Genomic DNA, 25,991 nt, shown 5'->3' on the forward strand with positions numbered 1-25,991 from the left:
CTATTCGGCTAGATGCAGCATCACAGACCCGCCTGAATCAGAGAGAACACAGCTGGGTAGTGACCAGGGCGACTTAACTGCTCCCTAACCTGGGACCTCTGCTACTCCGAGCTCAGTAAACTGGTACTCCCTTTCCCCGGTAGTGACTGCCAGTCTCAGGCCAATGGGAGGGCCAAAGAACAACCATTCCTTCTGTACCTTTATTATGATTTCCACGCCCAGGGTTCACGGAGCAGTCCCTCCTCCTGCCTCATGTTTTTTCTTATTCATGGGACGTGGGCATCGCTGGCTGGGCCAGCATTTATTGCCCATCCCTAGTTGCCCTTGGGGAGCAGTTGAGAGTCAACCACATTGCTGTGGCTCAAGCATCACATGTAGGCCAGACCGGGTAAGGATGGCAGATTTCCTTCCCTAAAGGACATTAGTGAACCAGATGGGTTTTTCCGACAATCGACAATGGCTTCATGGTCATCAGTAGATTCTTAATTCCAGATTTTTAAAAATTGAATTCAAATTCCACTATCTGCCGTGGTGGGATTCGAACCCGGGTCCCCAGAACATTAGCTGAGTTTCTGGATTAATAGTCTAGCGCTAACACCACTAGGCCATCGCTTCCGCTTGTCATTGGAAACCATTCGCAATTCATTACTTGACTGCTCAACACATCGGGGAGTTTTGTTTTATTTAAATAAAAAACATGAGGTTTATGATACACGGTCGATTCACTCAGGCCCAGCTAAGTCCATCACTTTGCTTTAGAGGCTGCCCTCCGGCCTCACTTTCTCTTTTGTGAAGTCGTGCAGGTTCAGGACACTGGATTTATTTGTAAAGGGATTCCACTGGCCCTGTATGCTGGGGCTGTCCGTCTGAAAGGGTTTGCGAATACGGATGATGTCCAGGCCCGACTGATTCGCCATTTTCTGAATGAGCTGGCCAACCTCCTCCGCCGTCTTGCGGTTCAGGGCCTCTTCCTTCACTGCTCCATTTACTGCAACAAGACAGGAAATTATACATATTTAAAATCTGAAGGTGCCACTCAGCTATCAGTATGGGTTGAGTTTCTGATCCTTGTTCACGGAACTCAGAAAAACAGCCAGCAATCTCACTCAATATCAAAATGCTGGAAAATCTCAGCAGGTCTGACAGCATTTGTGGAGAAAGAGAATAGAGCCAACATTTTGAGTCTGGATGACCCTTCAATTTTTAATTTGATTTGATTCATTATTGTCACATGTATTAGTATACAGTGAAAAGTATTGTTTCTTGCGCGCTATACAGACAAAGCATACCGTTCATAGAGAAGGAAAGGGGAGAGTGCAGAATGTAGTGTTACAGTCATAGCTAGGGTGTAGAGAAAGATCAACTTAGTGCAAGGTAAGTCCATTCAAAAGTCTGATGGCAGCTGAAAAGGTGTTCTCGAGTCGAGCTCTGATGAAGGGTCATCCAGACTTGAAACATTGGCTCTATTCTTTCCCCACAGATGCTGTCAGACTTGCTGAGATTTCCCAGCATTTTCTGTTTTTTCTCCCTATTCCCTCCCTCCTGGGCATTCCCCGCCTCCCTCCCCCTCAATACATCTGTGCCTCCTTATTAACCAGTAAATTCTTCGAAACGTTAACTCAGTTTCTCTCTCCACCGACGCTGTCTGACCAGCAGAGCTTTTCCAGCATTCCCCGTCTTAATTTATTGGAAATTACAGAATTCTGAATCTGGCTGGACCAGACGTGGCCTGTATTTGGAGCGAGCGCTTTGAGCTGTGCTAGACCTGGGTAAAGTGCGGGCGGTAGCATGTCTGTTACTGATGGTAGGCAGTGGTGAGACCAGTTAGAAGGGGACACAACCAGACAACATTCAAACATTGGTGTTTATCTTTCTGCTGCCCAACCCATCAACCAATATTTATCACTCAACCGACTGTACTAAAGCAGATGATCCAGTTATTGGTATTTGTCTGAGCTTCTTGTGTGCCAATTGGCTGCTGTGTTTTCCACATTACAACAGTGACTAAACCCCCACCATTACTTCATTGGCTGCTAGGTTCTTTGGGACATGGAGAAAGACTATTAGAAATGTGAGTCTGGTGTACTCGTTAACCCAAGCTCTGCTCCCACAGGAAAGATCTGGGAATTGGAATGAGGGGTGGGGGATCTGGGGAAGCAGCACATCGATTTCCACGGGAAATCTGGGATCTGAATGAATAGTCTGACGAAACATGAACTGACCTTGTTCCGGGTGGAGGCCCAGGGCTCTGTTTCCCAGCAGGCCCAGGGGTTCCTGCGCGTGTGCAGAGCACGGCAGCAGGACAGGCTGTGCTTGCTCCCTGCTGGGTTTTCTCCCCCGCGGTTAAGGGGCTCGGCTATTCAGCCATGGGCAGTGCATCTGCGTGACCTGCAGACAACAATCAGGAGGCCCAGTACAGGAGCCCCATGACAGAGTGAATGGAACTCAAGGAGAGGATCCAGAAAAGGAGGCCCGAGTGAGAGAGTGAGAGAGAGGTGAGAGAGCGGTGAGAGAGAGAGAGCGGTGAGAGAGAGCAACAGAGAGAACATGTGGGTCAGAAAATGAATGACCAGAAACAGGTCACCAGGAGGAGCCACTGGGAAAGCAGCAGAAAGGCTCCTGGCAGCAAAAGGGATGCTGTGTTATTGACTCCGTGCTGTGGGCCTTGGGGCTAAGGTGAATTTGACAAGGAAGTGTACTATGAAAGGTCTGACACTGGGAAGTTCCGAAGGACAAAGGGACCTTGGCGTGTTTGTCCATAGATCTCTGAAAGCGGAAAGGCAGGTAAATAGGATGGTGAAAAAGGCGTATGGGACACTTGCCTTTATCAATCAGGGTATAGATTACAAAAGCAGAGAAGTCATGTTGGAGTTGTATAGAACTTTGGTGAGGCCACAGCTGGAGTACTGTGTACAGTTCTGGTCGCCACATTATAGGAAGGATGTGAACGCACTGGAGGGGGTGCAGAGGAGATTCACCAGGATGCTGCCTGGGATGGAACATTTAAGTTATGAAGAGAGGTTGGATAGGCTTGGGTTGTTTTCTCTGGAGCAGAGAAGACTGAGGGGCAACCTGATTGAGGTATTCAAGATTATGAGGGGCATGGACAGGGTGGATAGGGAGCAGCTGTCCCCCTTAGTTGAAGGGTCAGTCACAAGGGGACACAAGTTAAAAGTGAGGAGAGGGAAGTTTAGGGGAGAATTTGAGGAAAAAGCTTTTTACTTTGAGGGTGGTGATGGTCTAGAATGCGCTGCCTGGGAGGGTGGTGGAGGCGGGATGCCTCACATCCTTTAAAAAGTACCTGGATGAGTATTTGGCACGCCATAACTTTCAAGGCTATGGGCCAAGTGTTGGCAAGTGGGATTAGGTGGGCAGGTCAGGGCCTTCCATGCATTGGTGCAGACTCGATGGGCCGAAGGGTCTCTTCTGCACTGTAGTAATCTGTGATTCTGAAATCTTTGGGGCAATGGTGATCTGCTCAGCACGGCTGAAGAGCTGGAGCTGTACCCATGAATCTGTGCTGGAGTGCAGCCTCGGGAAGCCCATGGAACACAGTCTCAGGAGAAGAGGTCAAGCTACCAGGAGGTGAGCTGTCCTTGAAGAAGTCCAAATTGGAGCAACTTTGGAGGTAATTCGGAGACTAGATAGTGAAGACTTGAAATCCCATGTGAAGGAGACAGCTTAGTGAGATTGTGCCAACTTGCAGTGGGCAGTGACATTTAGATGGGTTACGGAGGAACTCATGGTATCTGTCTTGGTCACATCTGCCATCCATTGTGCAATGCAGTGCCCATGTTAGTTCACATTTACCTCATGTTAATTCTGAATGCTCGAGTACAAGATAGATATTGCAATTTATTTTACTTTTTGGACTTTTTATAATAAAATTAATTTTGGTTTGTTTAAAAACCATGGAATCGTGGGGCTTTATTCTCTTAGTAAGTACCTGGGGTCTCAAACTTTGTCTATTTTAAACAAAATTGGTCCCTGACTGGCTCCAACCAAAATGTGGGGGTGTCAGGTTCAGGATTATAACCAATCAACCAATCAGACTTAAGGATTGTGAAAAGTCTGAACCAATAAATTAAGGGTGGGATGTTGGCATCGCTGGCAAAGACCAGCATTGGTTGCCCATCTCAAACTGCCCTTCTCAATTCAATACCAAATCAGGTACAGAGAAGGAAAGAGAGTGTGAAAGGAAGATTGAATTGAGAGAGAGCGAGAGAGAAATAAAAGTCTACATTGTTAAAAAAAATCTGAAACAATAATTAAAATCTGAAGGAATGAGATCCCAAACTTGTAAATGTCCATTTTTAGTGCTGGAGATGTTGTTTGGCAGAAATTAACTCTCACCACATTGTTAAACTTAAACTGCAATGGACAAAGCCTAACTTTGTGTGATGGGTCTAGTTTGTAACTACAGAGAAAGGCCGTAAACTTCAGGATGTTCAATGCATTGCAACGCAGAACCTGGAACCTACGAGATACTGGACGAAATTCTCCGGCCTCCCAGCCCCATCTTTTCCACCAGTGGGAGGTGGCGCGTTGTTTGCTGTGGCGGGATTCTCTGATCCCACCGCTATCCCAATGATGTCACCCCACACCGGTGGGGAACCCGCGAGCAGGGGTGCGCTGACGACAGAACCGGAGAATCCCGCCGGCGTGAACGGCCAGAGTATTCCGGCCATGGCCTTTACCAAGCCTATGGTGCAGTGGCGCATTGCAGGCAGCTACTTAGGGAGATCGGCATTTAACCGCACATCTTCCCTCGTCTGAAGTGGCGGCCATTTTGCACACAAGTAACCCAGGAAGCTCTGGGCCTGTGTGGATGTTACTCAGCTGCCCACCACACGCTTAGACTGACAAATTGGTTGAAACACCATCAGATTCCCATCTTTCCAGAAAGGAGCAATGTGATAACCCCCCCCCATGAGGTCCATGGGGGAAATCACTGGCTGATCTCTCTATGGGGCTCGTTGAATGCGAGTTCTCCTGGTAACAGGCAGTGACCTGCCCAACTGGAACTCATGACCTGAGCCTTTTATAAGGCAGGCCCAAAACTGGGCCTGCTGAACTGTAGTCCCAGATAGGGACTAGTGTGTGTACACCACGGTAGTGGTTTTACTTTACATTCTGTAATAAACCATGTTTATTGTGCCATGGGCGGCACGGTAGTACAGTGGTTAGCACTGGGTTCGATTCCCGACTTGGGTCACTGTCTGTGTAGAGTTTGCACATTCTCCTCATGTCTGTGTGGGTTTCCTCCAGGTGTTCCGGTTTCCACCCACAGTCCAAGGATGTGCGGGTTAGGTTGATTGGCCATGCTAAAATTGCCCCTTAGTGTCCTGAGATGTGTAGGTTAGAGGGATTAGCGGGTAAATGTGTAGGGATATGGGGGTAGGGCCTGGGTGGGATTGTGGTCGGTGCAGATGCGATGGGCCAAATGGCCTCTTTCTGCACTGTAGGGTTTCTATGATTCTATGATGTTCCTTTCCAGCCAGGCTTCCTGAGTCATTCCAAGCAACACAAAGTAAAAGTGTGCCCGATTTATTCCACTGGGCTATCTGCTCACATCTGAGGAGATATACGTATAAATCATCCCTATCATGCCCCCTTTGCATGTACCATGGCGTACCAACAAGGTTGCCAGTTTGAGCGCAAATATAAAAGTGTCATCTGATATCAACATTGGAATAAAGAAACTTGTCAGAATTTGCTTTCTGTAAGCCAGACCCAGCTCAAATATCAATGAGCAGATGTGTGTTGCAGGGACAGGTCGAATGGAACAGGCTGACAGATCTGCTTTGATGTATCACCCGTTCAGCGCTCAAGTCTGGTGGTGATTCACAGACTTTGATTACAGCTTGGGTCCGTCGAAAAGGCGCAGAGTTTGCTCAGTCTGCCGCTTCGGGACTTGGCGAGGACTGGAAGGCACTCGTCAAGGGGGGAGGGGAGGTGGCGGGGTGTTGTCAGCATCGGAGTGTAAAACTAGCTGTCAGCCCATTTGTCTTCCTTGCAGAGTCAAGCCGGTGAGCTGAGAACTCCGTGGCGTGCTGTCGGCAGCTGCGGAGCGGCACGCGTCTGCCGGTCCCTGTAGAATCAGTGATGATCGAGTTGGAAAGACTGAGTTGGAAAGATGGCTCGAGATAGATGGATAATTACAGCACGCCCTGTATTACGAGGCATTTACAGAGCACACAGTCTCAGGGAAGTTTCGACAGGTGTTTGAAATAGGGGAAAGTTTGTAAGAGGTTACATAGAAACTGGAAGCAGGAGGAGGCCATTCGGCCCTTCAAGCCTGCTCCTCCATTCATCTTGATCATGGCTGATCATCAAATTCAATATCCTGATCCCCTCTTCCACCCATATCCCTTCATCCCTTTAGCCCCAAGAGCGATATCTAATTTATTCTTGAAATCAGACAATGTTTTGGCCTCAACTACCTTCTGTGGGAGTGAATTCCACACACTCACCACTCTCTGGGTGAAGAAATTTCTCCTCACCTCAGTTCTAAAAGGTTCACCCCTTATCCTCAAACTATGACCCCTAGTTCTGGACTCCCCCCACCATCGGGAACATTCTTTCTGAATCTACCCTGTCTAACCCTGTTAGAATTTTATAAGTTTCTATGAGATCCCCTCTCACTCTCCTAAACTCCAGTGAATATAATCCTAACCGACTTAGTCTCTCCTCATGCGACTCGAGACAGGAGAATGTCAGGCTGCGAGGGGAGTAAAATACACGGTAATGAATGAAGAAGCGGCAGGGAGAACATCACTGGCAGTCACTGATAAAGACAGGGGCTGGCATGAATGATGTAGATGCGAGTGTGGTTGGGAACCGGTGGGGAGGGGGGGGGATATTATCAGTAAGTTCAGAGATGACACGAAAATTTGTGGTGTGAAAAATGGCAAAGAAGAAAGCCTAAGATTATAGGAGGATATGGACGGGCTGGTCAGATGGGCAGAACAGTGACAAATAGAGGTTAACCCTGAAGAGCGAGCTGATGCATTTTTCTGAGAGGATGAACAAGGCAAGGGAATACACAATGAATGGTAGGACACAAGGAAGTACAGAGGAATCTTGAGGTGCATGTCCATAGATCCATGAAGGCAGCAGCAGAGGTAGTTAAGGTGGTCAAGAAGGCAGATGGGATACTTGCCTTTATTAGCTAAGGTATAGAATATAAGAGCAGGAAGGTCATGACGGAGCAGTATAAAAGGCTTTTTAGGCCACAGTTGGAGTGCTGTGTGCACTCCAACTGTGCAAGGACACAGTTGGGGGGGGTGGCACAGTGGTTAGCACTGCTGCCTCACAGCGCCAGGGACCCGGGTTCGATTCCCGGGTTGGGTCACTGTCTGTGCAGAGTTTGCACGTTCTCCCCGTGACTGTGTGGGTTTCCTCCAGGTGCTCCCACAGTCTGAAAGACGAGCTGGTTAGGTGCATTGACCTGAAGAGGCACCGGAATGTGGCGACTAGGGGAATTTCACAGTAACTTCATTGCAGTGTTAATGTAAGCCTTACTCGTGACTAATAAATAAACTTTTAACTTTTCTCTAACTGCAGTTCTGGTCGCAACACTATCGGAAGGATGTGTTTGCACTAGAGAGGGTGCAGAGGAGATTCACCAGGGTGTTGCCTGGGCTGGAGCTATGAAGAGAGGCTGGTTAGGCTGAGGTTGTTTTCCTTAAAGCAGAGAAGGCTGAGGGGAGACCGGATTGGGGACCTGTTTGGGGTGTACAAAATTATGAGGGACATAGATAGGGTGGATAGGAACAAGACCTTTCCCCTTTGTAGAGGGATCAATAACCAGTGGGCATAAACTTAAGTTAAGGGGCAGGAAATTTAAAGGGGATTTGAGGAAAAGCTTTTTCATCCAGAGTCATAGAGGTTTACAGCATGGAAACAGGCCCTTTGGCCCAACTTGTCCATGCCGCCCTTTTTTTTTAAACCACTAAGCTAGTACCAATTGCCTGCGTTTGGTCCATATTCCTCTATATCAATCTTACCCATGTAACTGTCCAAATGCTTTTTAAAAGACAAAATTGTACCCGCCTCTACTACTACCTCTGGCAGCTTGTTCCAGACATTCACCACCCTCTGTGTGAATAAATTGCCCCTCTGGACCCTTTTGTATCTCTCCCCTTAAACCTATGCCCTCTAGTTTTAGACTCCCCTACCTTTGGGAAAAGATATTGACTATCCAGCTGATCTATGCCCCTCATTATTTTATAGACCTCTATAAGATCACCCCTCAGCCTCCTACACTAGAGGGAAAAACGTCCCAGTCTATCCAGCCTCTCCTTATAAATCAAACCACCAAGTCTCGGTAGCATCCTAGTAAATCTTTTCTGCACTCGTTCTAGTTTAATAATATCCTTTCTATAATAGGGTGACCAGAACTGTACACATAGCATGCCCTCGATAGTGGATACTGTTTGGGATACAGAAGTAGCTCGGCAGTCTGTAGTTTACACATTCGCTGATCTCGTGCAGTAGAAAAGTTACATAATTGAGAGGGATTGGGAGGCGATGGCCTAGTGGTATTATCGCTAGACTATTAATCCAGAAACTCAGCTAAGGTTCCGGGACCCTGGTTTGAATCCCACCATGGCAGGTGGTGGAATTTGAATTCAATGAAAAATATCTGGAATTAAGAATCTACTGATGACCATGAAACCATTGTCGAAAAAACCCATCTGGTTCACTCATGTCCTTTTGGGAAGGAAATCTGTCATGCTTACCTGGTCTGGCCTCTGTGTGACTCCAGAGCCACAGCAATGTGGTTGACTCTCAACTGCCCTCAGGCAACCAGGGATGGGCAATATATTCTGGCCAACCAGCAACACCCACGTCCCACAAATGAATAAACAAAGTCCACTTTGACATGACTGGTGTGTGGACTGACTCTCTAAATTGCAAACTGGAATTACACATTGTGTACACGTTTCATTCAGCCTGCAAGAAACTGATAACAATGAGCGCAAACCTATCTTTATTTTTACACTGGATTGGATTATCTGCCAGGGCCTTTGGAGACAAAAGCCTCCTGTGAGACCTCGCCTCGTTGCACAACCCAATATCACCAACCTCGCCCTTTGTGACATTAGATCAGCCACAAAGCCCAGGAACAATTACATTCCAGTCATGCCATTTCTACTGGACGTGTCCCTATTCACCTCACTCCTGCTGTGCTACAAGGGACTGTCTAAACATGGAGATTCAACTGTCCAACTGCGCCCGTTATTCGGTTGGGGGGGCCTGTGTGGGGGAGCGACACAAAGCCGGGTGGGAGGGTGAGCCGTGAGGAGGATGCAGTGATCCTTCAGTGCCGATTTGAACAAGTTGAGTGAGTGGGCAAATGAATGGCAGATAATGTGGATAATGTGGATAAATGCGAGGGTACAGAAAAGATTTACCAGGATGTTGGAGGGTATTAGCTATGAGGAGAGGTTGGAGAAACTTGGTTTGTTCTCACCGGAACAACGGAGGTTGAGGGGCGACCTGATAGAAGCCTACAAGATTATGAGAAGCATGGACAGAGTAGATAGTCAGAAGCTTTTTCCCAGGGTGGAAGAGTCAATTACTCGGGGGCACAGGTGGGGCAAGGTTTAAAGATGTACGAGGCAGATTTTTTACACAGAGAGTAGTGGGTGCCTGGAACACGTTGCCGGGGGAGGTAGTGGAAGCGGATACGGTAGTAACTTTTAAGGGGCGTCTGGACAAATACACGAGTAGGATGGGAATAGAGGGATATGGTCCCTGGAAGGGTAGGGGGTTTTAGTTCAGTCAGGCAGCATGGTCGGTGCAGGCTTGGAGGGCCGAAGGGCCTGTTCCTGTGCTGTAATTTTCTTTGTTCTTTGTTAACAATAGCAAAAACAGCTATTACTGTCTGAAAGGCCATAAATTAGAAGAGGGGAATGTGCAACGAGACCTGGGTGTCCTCGTACGCCAGTCACTGAAGGTAAGCTTGCAGGTGCAGCAGGCAGTAAAAAAGGCAAATGGTATATTTGCCTTCATAGCGAGAGGATTTGAATACAGGAGGAGAGATGTCTTGCTGCAGTTATACAGGGCCTTGCTGAGACCACACCTGGAATATTGTGTGCAGTTTAGGTCTCCTTATCTGAGGGAGGATGTCCTTGCTCTAGAGGGTTTACCAGACTGATTCCTGGAATGGCAAGATTGACGTATGAGGAGTGATCGAGTCAGTTAGGATTGTGTTCGCTGGAGTTCAGAAGAATGAGGAGGGGAATCTCATAGAAACCTATAAAGTTTTAACAGTACTGGACAGGGAACATCCGAGAAGGAGATGAGGAGAAATTTCTTCACCCAGGGAGTGGTGAGCCTGTGGAATTCACTACCACAGAAAGTAGTTGAGGTCGAAGCATTGCATGTTTTCAAGAGGCAGTTAGACATAGCACTTGAGGCAAAGGGGATCAAAGGATATGGGGGAAGGCAGGATTAGGCTATTGAGTTGGATGATCAGCCATGATCATAATGAATGGTGCAGCAGGATGGAGGGGCTGAATGGCCCCCTCCTGCTCCTATTTTCTACGTGCTGAATAATAATGAAGGTTCTGTTGTATTTCCACATTTAGATAAGAGACGTACATTTACAACGGACAGCACAGTTATTAGCACTGCTGCCTCACAGCTCCAGGGACCCGGGTTCGATTCCCGGCTTGGGTCAGTGTGTGTGTGTGTGGAGTTTGCATGTTCTCCCTGTGACTGCGTGGCTCCCTCCGGGTGTTCCAGTTTCCTCCCACAGTCCAAAGATGTGTGGGTTAGGTGCATTGGCCATGCTAAATTGTCCCTTAATGTCTCGGGATGTATAGGTTAGAGGGTTACAGGAATAGGGCCTAGGTAGATTTTATTCGGCGCAGACTCGATGGGCCGAATGGCCGCCTTCTGCACTGTAGGATTCTATGATTCTTTAGCACCTTTCACAACTTTAGGACGTCCCAAAGCGCCCCACAACCCATTAAGGTACTTTGGAGGAGTGGTCACTGCTGTAACATTAATGCGACGGGATCTTTTACCCCCACCTCACAGGGCAGATGGGGCTTCAGTTTAATGTTTCACCTGAACGGTGGCGCCTCTGACAATGCAGCACTCCTTCAGCGGTGCACCTGGATGGGCTTTACTCTCAGCTCTCCGAGGTGGCACCTGAACTCATGATCACTGAGGAGCAGAGTGCGCCTCATACGGAACCACATCTGACTCAAATGTTCCCACGTGCTGGCAACTTAAAACCTCACTCTGTCGCAAACCTGGTGTGGTCACAGCAAGATAAAGGCGGGAGGCCTGGGAATGCTGGGCAGAGTGAAGACAAGGTACTTTTTTAAAAACTAGGATTTGGAAGGCATTCTCTGATCGGATGGTGGATCCAGACTCCGGTTTTGCCTGGAAAAGGAGACTGGATAAATACTTGAAGGAGAAAAACTAAATGTAGAAAATTGAGGAAAGAGCGGGGGCATGGGGTTAGATGGCTCTTTGAAAAAGCTTGCATAGGCTCAATGGGCCGAATGGCCTCCTGCTGTGCTGTACCAGCCTAGCCGTAAGGCCTGTAGCCCCTGCGCTCTCCCTCATCAGCTTCAGTAAGACACTGCGGCACTGCGCCTTTTCCAGAGCATGCTGGCTGCCTGCTGTCCCTGGATAATTCCTCCATTTGTCAGTGCCCCGTGGCTTGGCTGCAGAGAGATGCCATTAATTGCCCCAGTCCCGGGAGCTGACGGAGACTGGCGAGGCTCTCACGGTCGAATGTATGGTGGCCAGGAGCCAAGAGTGCAGCTCAGCAGTTACAGAGTCTAGATTAGGACCAAGAGATGGAGGAAGATTCAAATCTGCGTCATCATGCAGCCCATGGCACTCAATCTTGGTGAGATGGCGTCACGGGCCCGCCTCACCTACCAGATGCTGGGACAAGCTATTCCAATATAAATCCTGATCAAAGTTAACATTTCTACCCTTATTGAAGGAAACTGGCAAAAAACAAAGAGCAGAGAAGGAGGAATCTTCTTGTTGTTACGCACAGGGAGTCGTTGTCATCTAGAATGCGTTACCCGAAAGCAGATTTAATATTGATGTTCAACAAGCAATTCAGATCAAAACCTGAAGGGGGCAATGTTGTGCAGGGTTATAGGGAAAGAGCGTGGGACTAATTGGATAGGTACAGGCACGATGGGCTGAATGGCCTCTTTCTGCACTGTTCTGTGATATACAAGTGTGATATGGTTGAAGTGGGCCGCAACTGCCTAATACAAAAGAAAATGCCCCAAAATTCCCACAAACAACACAGCAGCAACGAACGGCATTGATTCATTCAACTGGATCCAGACCACACACATCCAGATATAATATTAATTACAATTAATTAATAATTACCACACAATTAATAATGACGACATTAATAACATTGTCATAATCATAGAATCATAGAAACCCTACAGTACAGAAAGAGGCCATTCGGCCCATCGAGTCTGCACCGACCACAATCCCACCCAGACCCTACTCCCATATCCCTACATATTTTACCCACTAATCCCTCTAACCTACGCATCTCAGGACACTAAGGGGCAATTTTAACATGGCCAATCAACCTAACCCGCACATCTTTGGACTGTGGGAGGAAACCGGAGCACCCGGAGGAAACATAATGGATTTGGAAAATGTAACTGAAGTGACCGGGTGAGTGAAGGTTAAAACTCAAGCACTGGAAAGCTCCGGGCTGCCTGTTGGGACCGCACCATTAAACAACCACAATCGTCTTCATCACGGTGGCACAGTGGTCAGCACTGCTGCCTCACAGCGCCAGGGACCCGGGTTCGATTCCCGTCTTGGGTGACTGTCTGAGCGGAGTCTGCACGTTCTCCCCGTGTCTGCGTGGGTTTCCTCCGGTTTCCTCCCACAGTCTGAAAGACGTGCTGGTTAGGGTGCATTGACCGTGCTAAATTCTCCCTCCGTGTACCCGAACAGGCGCCGGAGTGCGGCAACTAGGAGATTTTCACAGTAACTTCATTGCAGTGTTAATGGAAGCCGACTTGTGACACTAATGAATAAACTTAACTGTCACAACTTGACTAATCGGCCTCCCGAGCACTCAGGTATGTGTCTGCCACCAGGGACCAATCCAAAGACCCCGGCTTATGGACAAGGTGCTCATTTCCAACGCAACCTCTTCTTTTAGAGAAATGAAAAAGTGCCAAATGATGAGTTGCTTCAGTCTCAAAGCTCTCGAAATGCTCCAATTCAGAGTCAGTTTTCTTTTTGCCCCTGAAGGCGATGACAGTGAGTTGCTTCTCGTTCCAGTTCTGCAGCCCGCCAAGGCCAGTGAAGTGCGTCAGGAAGGGGAAAATTCAGGGCAGCCGTTGGCTTTCACACAATTACTGCAGAATGTGTGCCTGGCACAGACAGGCACCCCTCACCCCCCACCCCCCCCTCCCCGCCAATCAAAATTCTGCAAGGGGTGGTGTTCTTACTCTGACTTACACCACCGTGAAGCAGCAAGTGGAGTTTCCTTCGTTCTTCACCTTGCTGTATTCCCCGCCCCCCCCGGCCACTGCTCCCCCCCCGCCCCCTCACCCCCCCTCCCCACACCCCCAACCCAACCCAACGACACTCTGGAGGCTGCAACCAGGAAGATGAGCAATTTAATGATTGAAGGAAAAGCAAGCGGTTTCATCCGCAGGCTTGGAAATTTAATAGCTTCCGGTGCTCGGATTTACGCAATAACACTCGGTCCAAAACTGAAGTCCAAACGCACTGGGCCCTCTGAGAGGATCCGACAACGCGGGCAGCAGAAAAGACTAGCATTTATATAGCGCCTTTCAAAACCTCAGGACATCCCAAAGCTTTTACAGCCAACCAATTATTTTCAAAGTGCAGGGACTTGTTGGAAAATAGATAACGCAGCAGCCAATTTACACACAGCAAACTCCCACAAACAACAATGTGATAACCACCACATCGTCCACTTCAGTCACATCAGTTGGAAGGTTCCTTTCCGTTTTGGGGGCTTTTGACTAGGATTGCTTGTGTGGACTCTTCTCATTGGTTAGCACTGCTGCCTCACAGCACCAGGGTTCGATTCCCAGCTTGGGTCACTGTCTGTGTGGAGTTTGCACGTTCTCCCCGTGTCTGCGTGGGTTTCCTCCAGGTGTTCAGGTTTTCTCCCACACTCCAAAGGTGTGCAGGTTAGATGGATTGGCCATGCTAAATTGCCCCTAGTGTCCCAAGATATGTAGGTTAAAAAGTTTAAGTTTATTTATTAGTCACAAGTAAAGCTTACATTAACACTGCAATGAAGTTACTGTGAAAATCCCCTCGTCGCCACACTCCGGTGCCTGTTCGGGTACACTGAGGGAGAATTTAGCACGGCCAATGCACCCTAACCAGCACGTCTTTCAGACTGTGGGAGGAAACCGGAGCACCCGGAGGAAACCCACGCAGACACGAGGAGAAGGTGCAAACTCCACACAGACAGTGACCCAAGTCGGGAATTGAACCGGGTCCCTGGCGCTGTGAGGCAGCAGTGCTAACCCCTGTGCCTCCCCTGCGCTGCCATGGAACTTGGTAGTTCCCAGTCGGGGGATTGAACCCTGGTCTCCTTTGTGACAGGCAGGGATACTAACGAGGAAGTTGCTGGAGGTGGATTGGCCATGCTAAATTGCCCCTTAGTGTTAGGTGGATTGACCATGGGAAACGCGTGAGGTACAAGGATAAGGCACTTAAGAGAGCCTGGGTAAGATGCTCTGTCTGTGAGTCAGTGCAGACTCGATGGACCGAATGGCCCCTTTTGCACGGTAGTGACTCGGTGAAGTGTGGTGAACTTGCAACAACCCACAAGAGTTCACAACCCCCCCCCCCAAGCTGCCATTTCGTGCTGGTCTGTTCAGCCCACCCAAGGTACGACTCCCATCAAGGTGGCCGGTCTGGAAAAACACTCCCACACTGGACTTCAACACGAATCCCACCTGGACAAATAGGAATCATTGGACACGGCAAACAAGCAGCTGGTCTCAAACCCAACCCAACAGCTGCCTGGTTCCAGCATTCCAAGGAAAGAGTGGTCCACCCTCAACAGGTTCAAGACCAGCCACAGCCCCTGCCTGGCCAACCTCCACAGGTGGGGCATTAGTGCCAGCCCCTGTGTGCCCGTGGGAGAGAGCAAACTATGCACCACATCATAGAAGAGTGTCCAATCCACAGATGCAGCAGAGGCCTATCCGCACTCAACAAACTGCTTGGCTTAGGGACTTTGCATTTGCTAAATAAAATAATTGAAGGCACAGTGAGTGATCAGCACCACTGCCTCACAGCGCCAGGGTCCTGGGTTCAATTCCGGCCTCGGGTCACTTTCTGGGCGGAGTTTGCACGTTCTCCCCGTGTCTGTGTGGGTTTCCTCCGGGTGCTCCGGTTTCCTCCCACAGTCCAAAGATGTGCGGGTTTGGTGGATTGGCCATGCTAAATTGACCCGAGTGTGACGGGGACTAGCTAGGGTAAATACATGGGGTTACGGGAATAGGGCCTGGGTTGAACTGCGGTCAGTGCAGACTCGATGGGCTGAATGGCCTCCTTCTGCATTGTAGGGATTCTATGAAATACTAACAGGGATAATGTGCAATAATAATGTAACTAATTTTAACACTGCTGTGCTAATGCTGCAGTGTGATTAGAATCTCTCCATAGTAACGTGCTGCGTTTTAACCACACTGGAGGTGTCACACTTCCTGTCCCGTTATGGGTCACACTAGTGGCAGATTGGTTTAAAAGATGTTACAGCTCACAGAATACACTGTGTCACCAGCAATACAAGTACTGGTGCCCAGAATACACTGTGTCACAAGCAATCTGTGTACCAGTGTCCAGAATACACTGTGTCCAGAGTACACTGTGTCACTAACAATCTACGCAGTCTGCAGTAACACCTTTGTGAAAAACTAACTCAACAACATATGTTTAAATAAAATTGCTGCAGCTCCAGACTGTGAGATTGTGGACATCATTTGCTGAAAGTGGGACTGATGTTCCACCCCTTTCACTTCTTTAATCCTAACTTGGCTGAAAATGATTCCTCGTTAACTGGCTGGTGTGAATCAGTGGAAGTCCCTGGCGCAATGTTGAAGCTCCAGCCATTTGGATGGACTGAATGGCACTTGGAGCTGGATCACAGAGGACACCTTGTGGCAGGGTGCCGAAACTGCAATAGAATCATATAACAGAACCGGTACTTACATAGCGCCTGTAACGTGGCAAAACGACCCGAGGCACCTCACAAGAGCGATTATCAAACGTAATTTGACACCAAGCCCGTAAGGAGATATTAGGACAGATGACCAAGAGCTTGGTCAAGGAGGTAGGTTTTAAGGAGCGTCTTTATTATTGTAATTCTGCCCGTGGGAGCTTGCTGTGCGCAAATTGGCTTCCAGGTTTCCTACATTTCAGCGGTGTCTGCACGTCATTGGCAGGATCTACAGACTGACACTTGGTGGCAGTAGGTCGCTTGAGGATATCTCGTGGTGAAGTTTTATCCTTGGATTAAAATGCCTGGCCTGGGACGCAGCATTGCTTCGCTTGCTATGGGCTACACAGTTCCAAAGTGCCGCACAGTGATGCAGGTTTGGCAGTATAACTGCAGCCTTGGCTTTTTACCATCACAACTCTGGATAAATTAACAGAGAGCGCAACCATAGACATTTACAGGCAACAGAATTCCTCTCATATTGTACACTGCCAACTTCACTCATCTAGAATTATCCACCTTCATCTAGAAATGATGCTGCAACAGAGATCACCATTACATGGCCTGTCTCTGTTACAGCATCACCATTACACTGCCTGTCTCTCTCTATTACAGTATCACCATTACACTGCCTGTCTCTTTCTATTACAGTATCACCATTACACTGCCTGTTACAGTACCATTACAATGTCTGTTTCTCTTTGTTACAGTACCATTACACTGCCTGCCTCTCTCTATTACAATATCTCCATTACACTGCCTGTCTTTCTCAGTTGCAGTAACAGCATTACACTGCCTGTTACAGTATCATTACAATGTCTGTTTCTCTTTGTTACAGTACCATTACACTGCCTGCCTCTCTCTATTACAATATCTCCATTACACTGCCTGCCTCTCTCTATTACAACATCTCCATTACAGTATCACCATTATACTGCCTGCCTCTCTCTATTATATTACCTCCATTACACTGCCTGTCGCTCTGTTACAGTATCACCACTACACTGCCCGCCTCTCTATTACAATATCTCCATTACACTGCCTGCCTCTCTCCATTACAGTATCACCATTACACTGCCTGTCTCTCTGTTACAGTATCACCATTACACCTCCTGTCACTGCTTTTAACTCAATTGTTCAGCATTGCAATATTTTGCTCTCATTACGAGGAGATGCTTGTTCACTCGGTAACCCGGTACGGTGTCTGTTGGGGAGGTGCCAGATACAGGAAGGCGGGGGAAATGCATTGGCTGATGTTAGCTGGACTTTCAAAATGCCTTTCACCAGATGCCTCACTGGAGAGTGACAGAGATGAGAGAACATGGGGTCAATGAGAAGGTCAGTAAATGAGATTAAAAACTGGTTAGATTGGAGAAAGCAGAGCGCAGGGTTGGAGGATATTGACTCAAATGTTTAGACGCAGGTGACAAGTGTTCTGTGCTGTGACAGCTCGGATTAGACAGGGCGTATTCGGAAAGAATGTTCCCGATGGTGGGGGAGTCCAGAACTAGGGGTCATAGTTTGAGGATAAGGGGCTGAGGTGAGGGGAAATGTCTTCACCCAGAGGGTGGTGAATGTGTGGAATTCACTCCCACAGAATGTGTGGGGGGGGTGGAATCAGGATATTGGATTCGATGATCGGTCATGATCATAATGAATGGCGGAGCAGACTCGAGGGGCCGAATGGTCTCCTCCTGCTTCTAGTTTCTAAGTTTCACTGTGCACCTCAACGATTAAACTGCAGGCCCTAAACCAATCGGGGGTGGTGGTTTCTGGAGGAGTAAAAGTATTTGGGAAGGGTGCAATCACAGTGATTAAAATCAGCGGTATTAAATAGATGGGTCTAACTGAACACAGCGGGGACGTACAGTTTTGGGCTCCACACCACTGGAAGGACATTGAGACAATACAGGGTATAAAACGCAGTCACCGGCTGTTCAGTGCGTGAAAACTGTGAGGTTTCTCAGGACTCCACCTTTTGGCTTGTGTAGTGCTACAGTCTGAGACGGTCTCTTTAAACTTAGGCTAAATGAAAGAGCGGGGTTAGTTAGATCAGTTGGTTAGATGACTAGCCCATAGTTCATAGCAACACCAAAAGCTACTTGGGAGCTGCCTCTGTGCCTGCCCCATGTGGAGAGGTTCCCCCCAAACTACATAACCAATTAGGAGAGAGACGCTCACAGTCCCTTGAGGACTCTTGGTGGGCCGAAGGGCCTGCTCCTGTGCTGGTCTGCTCTTCGACAACAATTACCTTCCTACTGAAATGAACGGGTCATGTGACATCTGCTGGCGTCAGCTCGGGTGATTATAGTGTTAAGAGATCAGGAGAAGACTCAGGATTGTTTTACTGAGAAGGGGGTGCAAGGCACTTAGACTTGGGGACATTGACAGCTGTTCCTAAATCTACAATGTGTGTCCCAAAGTCCCAGAAAACTGGTATCAATAACAACTTGCAAACATTTGTGCTTGGACCAAAGGCAATTGTGATCAAAAGTAACTGATTAGCATTTCCACTTGGATGCAAAGCCAATAGGTTTCCAGTTGCCATGGAGAAGAGGATAGAGGAAGCCATTTTGAGATCAGGTTACAGGCTTCCCCATAATTCCAGAAATACCACCGTGTGGGCAACAGCCTACCTCGTGTTAAGGTGATCTTTCTCTACACCGGCACAGTGGCTAGCACTGCTGCCTCACAGCACCAGGGATCTAGGTTTGATTCCCCGCTTGGGTCACTGCCTGTGCGGATTTGCACATTCTCCCTGTGTCTGCGTGGGTTTCCTCCGGGTGCTCCGGCTTCCTCCCACAGTTCAAAGATGTGCTGGTTAGGTACATTAGCCATGCTAAATTCTCCCTCAGTGTACCTGAACAGGCGCCAGAGTGTGGCGACTAGGAGATTTTCACAGTAACTTCATTGCGGTGTTAATGCAAGTCTACTTGTGACTAATAAATAAACTTTAAACTTTACCCTAGCTATGACTGTAACACTACATTCTGCACTCTCTCATTTCCTTCTCAATGAACAGTATGCTTTGTCTGTAAAGCGCGCAAGAAACAATACTTTTCACTGTATACTAATACACGTGACAATAATAAATCAAATCAAATCAAAAACTGAGAGGGAGCAAGCAAGGAGAAGATAGAATAGCCTGCGCCTTAAACAGAGTAAATGCAGAATTTGGGTGCGAGCTTGCACTAAATTTGAAGACCGAGACTGCAAGAAGTTTAACAAGGCTGGAAGATTTGCCTAGCTTGGAGCGAGAGGAAGAAATTTACAGGGCAACGCTCACAGTGAGAGATCATTCTAAGATTAAAAGTTAATTGGCTGGGAAAGTAGAAAAGTAAACAACATATTGGAAGATGGGACCAACTGCAAACTGGTGGCTATGAGACTTGTAACAAAAAACAAGTAGCCTACACAATAAGATGGTGCTTGGTCAATCATGTTTTTCAGTCATTTGATACAGTAAACATTTAAACTTGACGTCAGCCTTTCAGTTAACAAGTGAAAGTTTGAATTTCTCTTCCAAAGTTACAAGTCTCTGCAGAAAAAATACAAAAGAAAGGTTGGCGGGATTGGGATTATTTTCATTCAGATAGATACGAAGGCAATTTGATGCATCGGGCTGAACAGGAGGTCTGGAATTATATTTCCTCTCAATAAAAAAGGCTGTGGATACTGGAGCTTTCAATATCACAAACAAAGGATTTTTAATTTGGCCAGGTTATCAAGGAATGTGGCAGTTAAGTTGCAGATCAGCCCCCATCTATTCGGAGGGGCTGAATGGCCTCCTCCTTGCCCTACAGTGGATAGAAACAGACAGTTTCCAGTCTTCAAGGAATCCAGAACATCGATCAAATAAATAAATCAGACATTTAGGACAGGAAGCAGGAGAAATCTTACCACACAAGAGAGTTACAAGGATACGCTATCAAAGTTGTGGTTGAAGCAGAAAACAAGCCAACATTTAAGAGATCAGAAAAGCGGGTGAATAAAAAGGGGGAGAGGGCAATATGAAAGCAGGAAAGGCAGATGGATCCAAGATTACTGCTGGTATGGGCGATAAATAGCAGAATTGATTGGGTGGGACATGTTGTAATTCTTAAGCAGATCAAGTTTGACCATTAACCAATCTGCAGGTTTGGGGCACCATCTTGTGGCCAAAGGCTGCACTGCAGCATTTGGAGCAATAAAAAAAAGTCCCACAAAATACTGGACGTTTAAAATCACACCCTCTCTAAGTTTATAAGTTTATTTATTAGTCACAATAGGCTTACATTCACACTGCAATGAAATTGCTATGAAAATCCCCCAATCGCCACACTCTGGAGCCTGTTCGGGACACTGAAGCATGGCCAATGCACCTAACCAGCGCGTCTTTTGATCTGTGGGAGGAAACCGGAGCACCCGGAGGAAACCCACGCAGACACGGGGAGAATGTGCAGACTCTGCACAGACAGTGATCCAAGCTGGGAATCAAACCCGGCTCCTTGGCGCTGTGAGGCACCAGTGCTAACCACTGTGCCACACCTCCACAGAGAGGGTGACACCAAAACCAACCCTTGTCTGGTCAGGGTTTCAGAATGGACATCAAGATTTGCAGAGTGGTTGGGAAACAACAGCCAATGTTGGCGTGGGAGGCTATTCGGCCCATCAACTCAAGTGTCGGCTCACCGCTGGAGGTGGGCAGAAAATGCACAGAGTGGAGTTACCTGTTCAGATTTTGATTGGAGGAGGAACAAACAGCATGAAGCAGATAGAATGACATAAAGAAAGAGTTAGAGGAACAGAGGAGAATTTTGACTGCCCTCTAATGCGGGGATAGTGTGGGGAAGAGCCTCGTTAGATACTCTGTCAGAGAGTTGATGCAATCTCGATGGGCTGAATGATTTTTGATTTGATTTATTATTGTCACATGTATTAACATACAGTGAAAAGTATTGTTTCTTGCGTGTTATACAGACTAAACATACTGTTCATAGAGAAGGAAAGGAGAGTGTGCAGAATGTAGTGTTACAGTCATAGCTAGGGTGCAGAGAAAGATCAACTTAATATCAGTGGTTAGCATTGCTGCCTCCAGGAACCTGGGTTTGACTCCTGGCTTGAGTCACTGTCTGTGCGGAGTTTGCACGTTCTCCCCGTGTCTGCATGGGTTTCTTCCAGGTGCTCCGGTTTCCCCCCACTGTCCAAAGATGTGCGGGTTAGGTGCATGTTAAATTGCCCCTTAGTGTCCTGGGATGTGAGGTTAGAGGGATTAGCAGGGTAAGTATGTGGGGTTACGGGAGTAGGGCCAAGATGTGATAGCTGTTGACGCAGATTCGATGGGCCAAATGGCCTCCTTCTGCACTGTAGAGTTTCTATGATAAGGTAAGTCCATTCAAAAGTCTGATGGCAGCAGGGAAGAAGCTGTTCTTGAGTCGGTTGATACGTGACCTCAGACTTTGCAATTTTTTCCTGATGGAAGGTGGTGGAAGAGAGAATGTCCGGGGCGAGTGGGGTCCTTGATTATGCTGGCTATCTTTCTAAAGCAGCAGGAAGTGTAGATGGAGTCAATGATGGGTGGTTGGTTTGTGTGGTGGTTCCTGCTCTACGGTAGGGATTCTATGAACGTGCTGTTCTGAGATGGTTCTCTGAGGAGGACTCTTAACCATCTTGATGGATGAGAATACCAAGCAGGAACCTACATTCCATCAACCAGGATCCTGACGAGTTGAAGCTCACATAACAGCCTAAATCTCAGCCATTATTTCCTGGTAACACAGTTTCCTCCGACACCCAACTGTGGCAAACGGGTTTTAACGCCATAGCCTCCTGTTAATGGACAACTCATTCAAGATGGAAGACAGTCACTGGGCAAGGGCAGACACTGCCCTGTCTCTTCACTCAACATCCCAGCTTTCGCCGCTGCCTCCCCAACTTCCAAATGAAGCCAATTTAGTTTGATTATCTGTGCTGGCAGGAGGATTGGAGGTCTTGTGGCGCAGTGGGTAGTGCGACCCCTGCCTCTGAGCCAGAAACTCCGGATTCGAATCCCAGCCCGGGGACCTGACGGCCAAGGAAGGTGCGTTCATAACGCGGCCAAACAGGTCAAGCTGCCAATCCATCACGCAAACCAGCCTCCCATCCATTGACTCTGTCTACACTTCCCGCTGCCTCGGCAAAGCAGCCAGCATAATTAAGGACCCCACGCACCCCGGACATTCTCTCTTCCACCTTCTTCCGTCGGGAAAAAGACACAAAAGTCTGAGGTCACGTACCAACCGACTCAAGAACAGCTTCTTCCCTGCTGCCATCAGAATTTTGAATGGACCTACCTCGCATTAAGTTGATCTTTCTCTACACCCTAGCTATGACTGTAACACTACATTCTGCACTCTCTCCTATCCTTCTCTATGAACGGTATGTTTTGTCTGTATAGCGCGCAAGAAACAATACTTTTCACTGTATTTTAATACATGTGACAATAATAAATCAAATCAAATACCACAACATGCCGGTGACAGTGCAGGTTGCCACAGCGACCCAGACTCCCCGAGTGAAGTGTGGTACATCACAGGAGGACACAGATCCAAGATCATCAACAGGAAGAGAAGTATTTTTAACACAGCGAGTTATAACGATCTAGAATGTTCTGCCTGAAAGGGTGGAAGCAGATTTATTAGTAACTTCCGAAAGGGAATTAGATAAAGGATCAAAAAGGAAAGGTTTTGAAAGCTGTACGGAAAGGAATTCGCAAAGAGCTAGCATCGGCATAATGGGCTGAGTGGCCTCCCTTGGTGAGCATAATTCCCTGAGAAGCCCTAAACTTGATATTTTAAGTTTAATAGTCACAAATAGATTTACATTAACACTGCAATGAAGTTACTGTGAAAAATCTCCCAGTCGCCACACTCCGGCATCTATTCGGGTACACTGAGGGAGAATTTAGCATGGCCAACCAGCACGTCTTTTGGGCTGCGGGTGGAAACCGGAGCGCCCGGAGGAAACCCATGCAGACATGGGGAGATTGTGCAGACTCTGCACAGACGGTGACCCAAGCCGGGAATCGAACGCGGGGGTCCCCGGCGCTGTGAGGCAGCAGCGCTAACCCACTGTGTCACCCCAAACCAGATGAAAAAGGCAAGTGTGTGAATAACAGGTAAAGGTGATGGGGGTGGGGGGGGGGGGGGGGTTAATAATGCTGGTCGGGTGTCAGGAGTGGGAGCTGGATGGGACAAATCCGGCCATCGGATTTTCCTCCCGTATTTTCTGGCACCTGCCCCTGGGCAGAACAAACTCCCAAGTTTTCCAGAATGGCGAGTGATACTCACGGTATTCCGCGACCAGCTTCGGGACGTTACACCGCTTTGCCGTGACGTACACCACAATTCCAGGATTCCGATTGGCAAAGTCCACCACGCCCTCCTCAATGAAGTCTCTGACAAGACAAAAGAACGTCGCAAAAAGATATTTCAGGCATATTCACCTCACGATCCCTGTTGCGTGACACTTGGCACATCCACTGCAGCCCATCTCGCACATGAAACACCCTCTCCCTCCAGCAGGGCGGCAATGTGGCCTCAGTGGGTACCACCTACAGGAAGCATTGGGGCAAAGGCCCCTTTGACGGACCCCTTCTCACCTACAGCCTCCGCCACATGGAAGGGACAAGGGCAGCAGATGCGTAGGAACATCATCACCAACAAGTTTCCCTCCAAACCCGTACGCCAGCCCGACTTGGAACAATGATCACCGTTCCTACAACATCGCTGGGTCAAAATCCCGAAAGTCCCATCCTAACAGCATGGTGGATGTACCTACATCACATGGACTGTAGCGCTTACAAGATGGCGTCTCAGCAACCCCTCTTCAAGGGCAATTAGGGATGGGCAATAAATGCAGGTCTTGCTGGTGTGAGCAAGATTTTATAACGTAACAGTTTAGTGTATCGAGATAAGTAATTAGTCCAAAGGGAGTTGAGAAAATGAATGTTTTGCATTTCAATGGTTCATTTTCCAATAAGTAGGGAGTTGCGAGGAAAATGAGAACCTTAATCTTTATTTTTTTGCAACAACATCATCATCTACTAAGAAAGAAGCTTGTGTGGGCGTGACTGATTTAACTGAAGTGCAGACAGTGGACTAGAATGGTCAAAATCTCATTAAAGGAGATGCGAAGGCAAGTGGGTTGAAATGTAAATAGTTTATTTATTAGTGTCACAATTAGGCTTACATTCACACTGCAATGATATTCCTGTGAAAATCCCCGATGAACACAGCTGAGATGGAATACCAAGGCAGCACAAATGGCAATTCGCATTAAGATAAAGGAAGTGACTTGAAGTTAATGATCACGGTGGTACAGTGGTTAGCACTGCTGCCCCACAGCGGCAGCGACCCGGGTTCGATTCCCGGCTTGGGTCACTGTCGGTGTGGAGTCTGCACATTCTCCCCGTGTTTGCGTGGGTTTCCTCCGGGTGCTCCAGTTTCCTCCCACAATCCAAAAGACGTGCGGGTTCGGTGCATTGGCCATGCTAAATTCTCCCTCAGTGTACCCGAACAGGCGCCGGAGTGTGGCCACTAGGGGATTTTCACAGTAACTTCATTGCAGTGTTAATGTAAGCCTACTTGGGCCACTAATAAGTGAATTTAAATATTTCAAAAGGAACATTTACAATTGAGAGATCGTAAATAGATGAGGCCAAACAGTAAGTTTACTCGACAAATATAATAACCAGAAGGTAATAAAAAAAACCTTTGATCAGTTCTGGGAAGCGCAACTTCTGAACAATTGTAGAAACAATAAAATGGAAAATCAAAGGGAGGGAGAAAAGATATTCGAAGAAACAGTGAGGTTGTGCAATGTGTGGCTACAAATCTCGGACAAGACAGTGAGTGTTGACACTAGACTCATGAACATCAGTTTGCTGCCACTCTCAGAGAGGCAACCTTGTGTAAGATTTCCCCGAAGAGCAGCAGGGTATTGGCTGGGAAAGTTACTGGAATTTGCTGTAGGTTAAAACTCTGCGAGGAGTGTTGCCATCTGAAGGAGGTTTAGCGCTGATTTATTTATGCTTAAATCTTCTCGGAGAGGCTTGGAAAGTATTGTTAACCGTGTAAAGGTGTTCTCATGTTTTAAGTGGTAACATTCATAGAATCCCTACAGTGAAGAAGGAGGCCATTCAGCCCATCAAGTCTGTACCGACCACAATCCTATCCCAGGCCCCGTCTCTATAACCCCACGTAGTCCCCATGACACTAAGGGGCAGTCCCACCCAGACCTGTTCCCTGTAACCACAAGTATTAACCCTGCTAACCTACGCATCTTGGGACACTAAGGGACAATTTAACGTGACCAATCCACCTAACCTGCACATCTTTGGAGTGTGAGAGGAAACCGGAGCACCCGGAGGAAACCCACACAGACACGGGGAGAATGGGCAAACCCCACACAGACAGTCACCCGGGACTGGAATTGAACCCAGGTCCCTGGCGCTGTGAGGCAGCAGTGCTGACCACTGGACGTGATTCACCCAAATTGGAATTAATTGACCATGACGGAGGGAAAACGGGAATGTTTCCCACTGCCACTGGCATTCACCCACCTAAAAGATGCGAATAAGGCCAACCCGCAATCCACGCCGGCCAGACTGGCTGTTCAGAGACTGGGGAGCCTTTTATAAAGGACGTCCCAATCTCCCCGCTCGGAGACATGCCCCTCCCCCAAAAACAGAAATGGTGATCCCCACTTACGGACAAGAGGAGCACCGCCAACC

General features: G+C 47.9%; 1 protein-coding gene across 3 annotated transcripts in view; it reads right to left on the reverse strand.

Annotated features, from left to right (window-relative positions):
• Positions 1-665: 665 nt before the first annotated feature.
• Positions 666-25,991, reverse strand: part of mrpl43 (mitochondrial ribosomal protein L43) — a 163,400-nt gene continuing 138,074 nt past the window's right edge. For all 3 annotated transcript variants that reach the window (XM_078223169.1, XM_078223170.1, XM_078223172.1), the window contains 2 exons: positions 23,548-23,654; positions 666-988 (listed from right to left, as the gene is read on the reverse strand). In XM_078223169.1, the coding sequence (XP_078079295.1) occupies positions 756-988; positions 23,548-23,654 (340 nt within the window). In that variant the 3' untranslated portion in view covers positions 666-755. The remainder of the gene's footprint in view (positions 989-23,547; positions 23,655-25,991) is intronic.

The sequence above is a fragment of the Mustelus asterias genome, chromosome 11, assembly GCF_964213995.1.
Source record: "Mustelus asterias chromosome 11, sMusAst1.hap1.1, whole genome shotgun sequence".
NCBI lineage: Eukaryota > Metazoa > Chordata > Chondrichthyes > Carcharhiniformes > Triakidae > Mustelus > Mustelus asterias.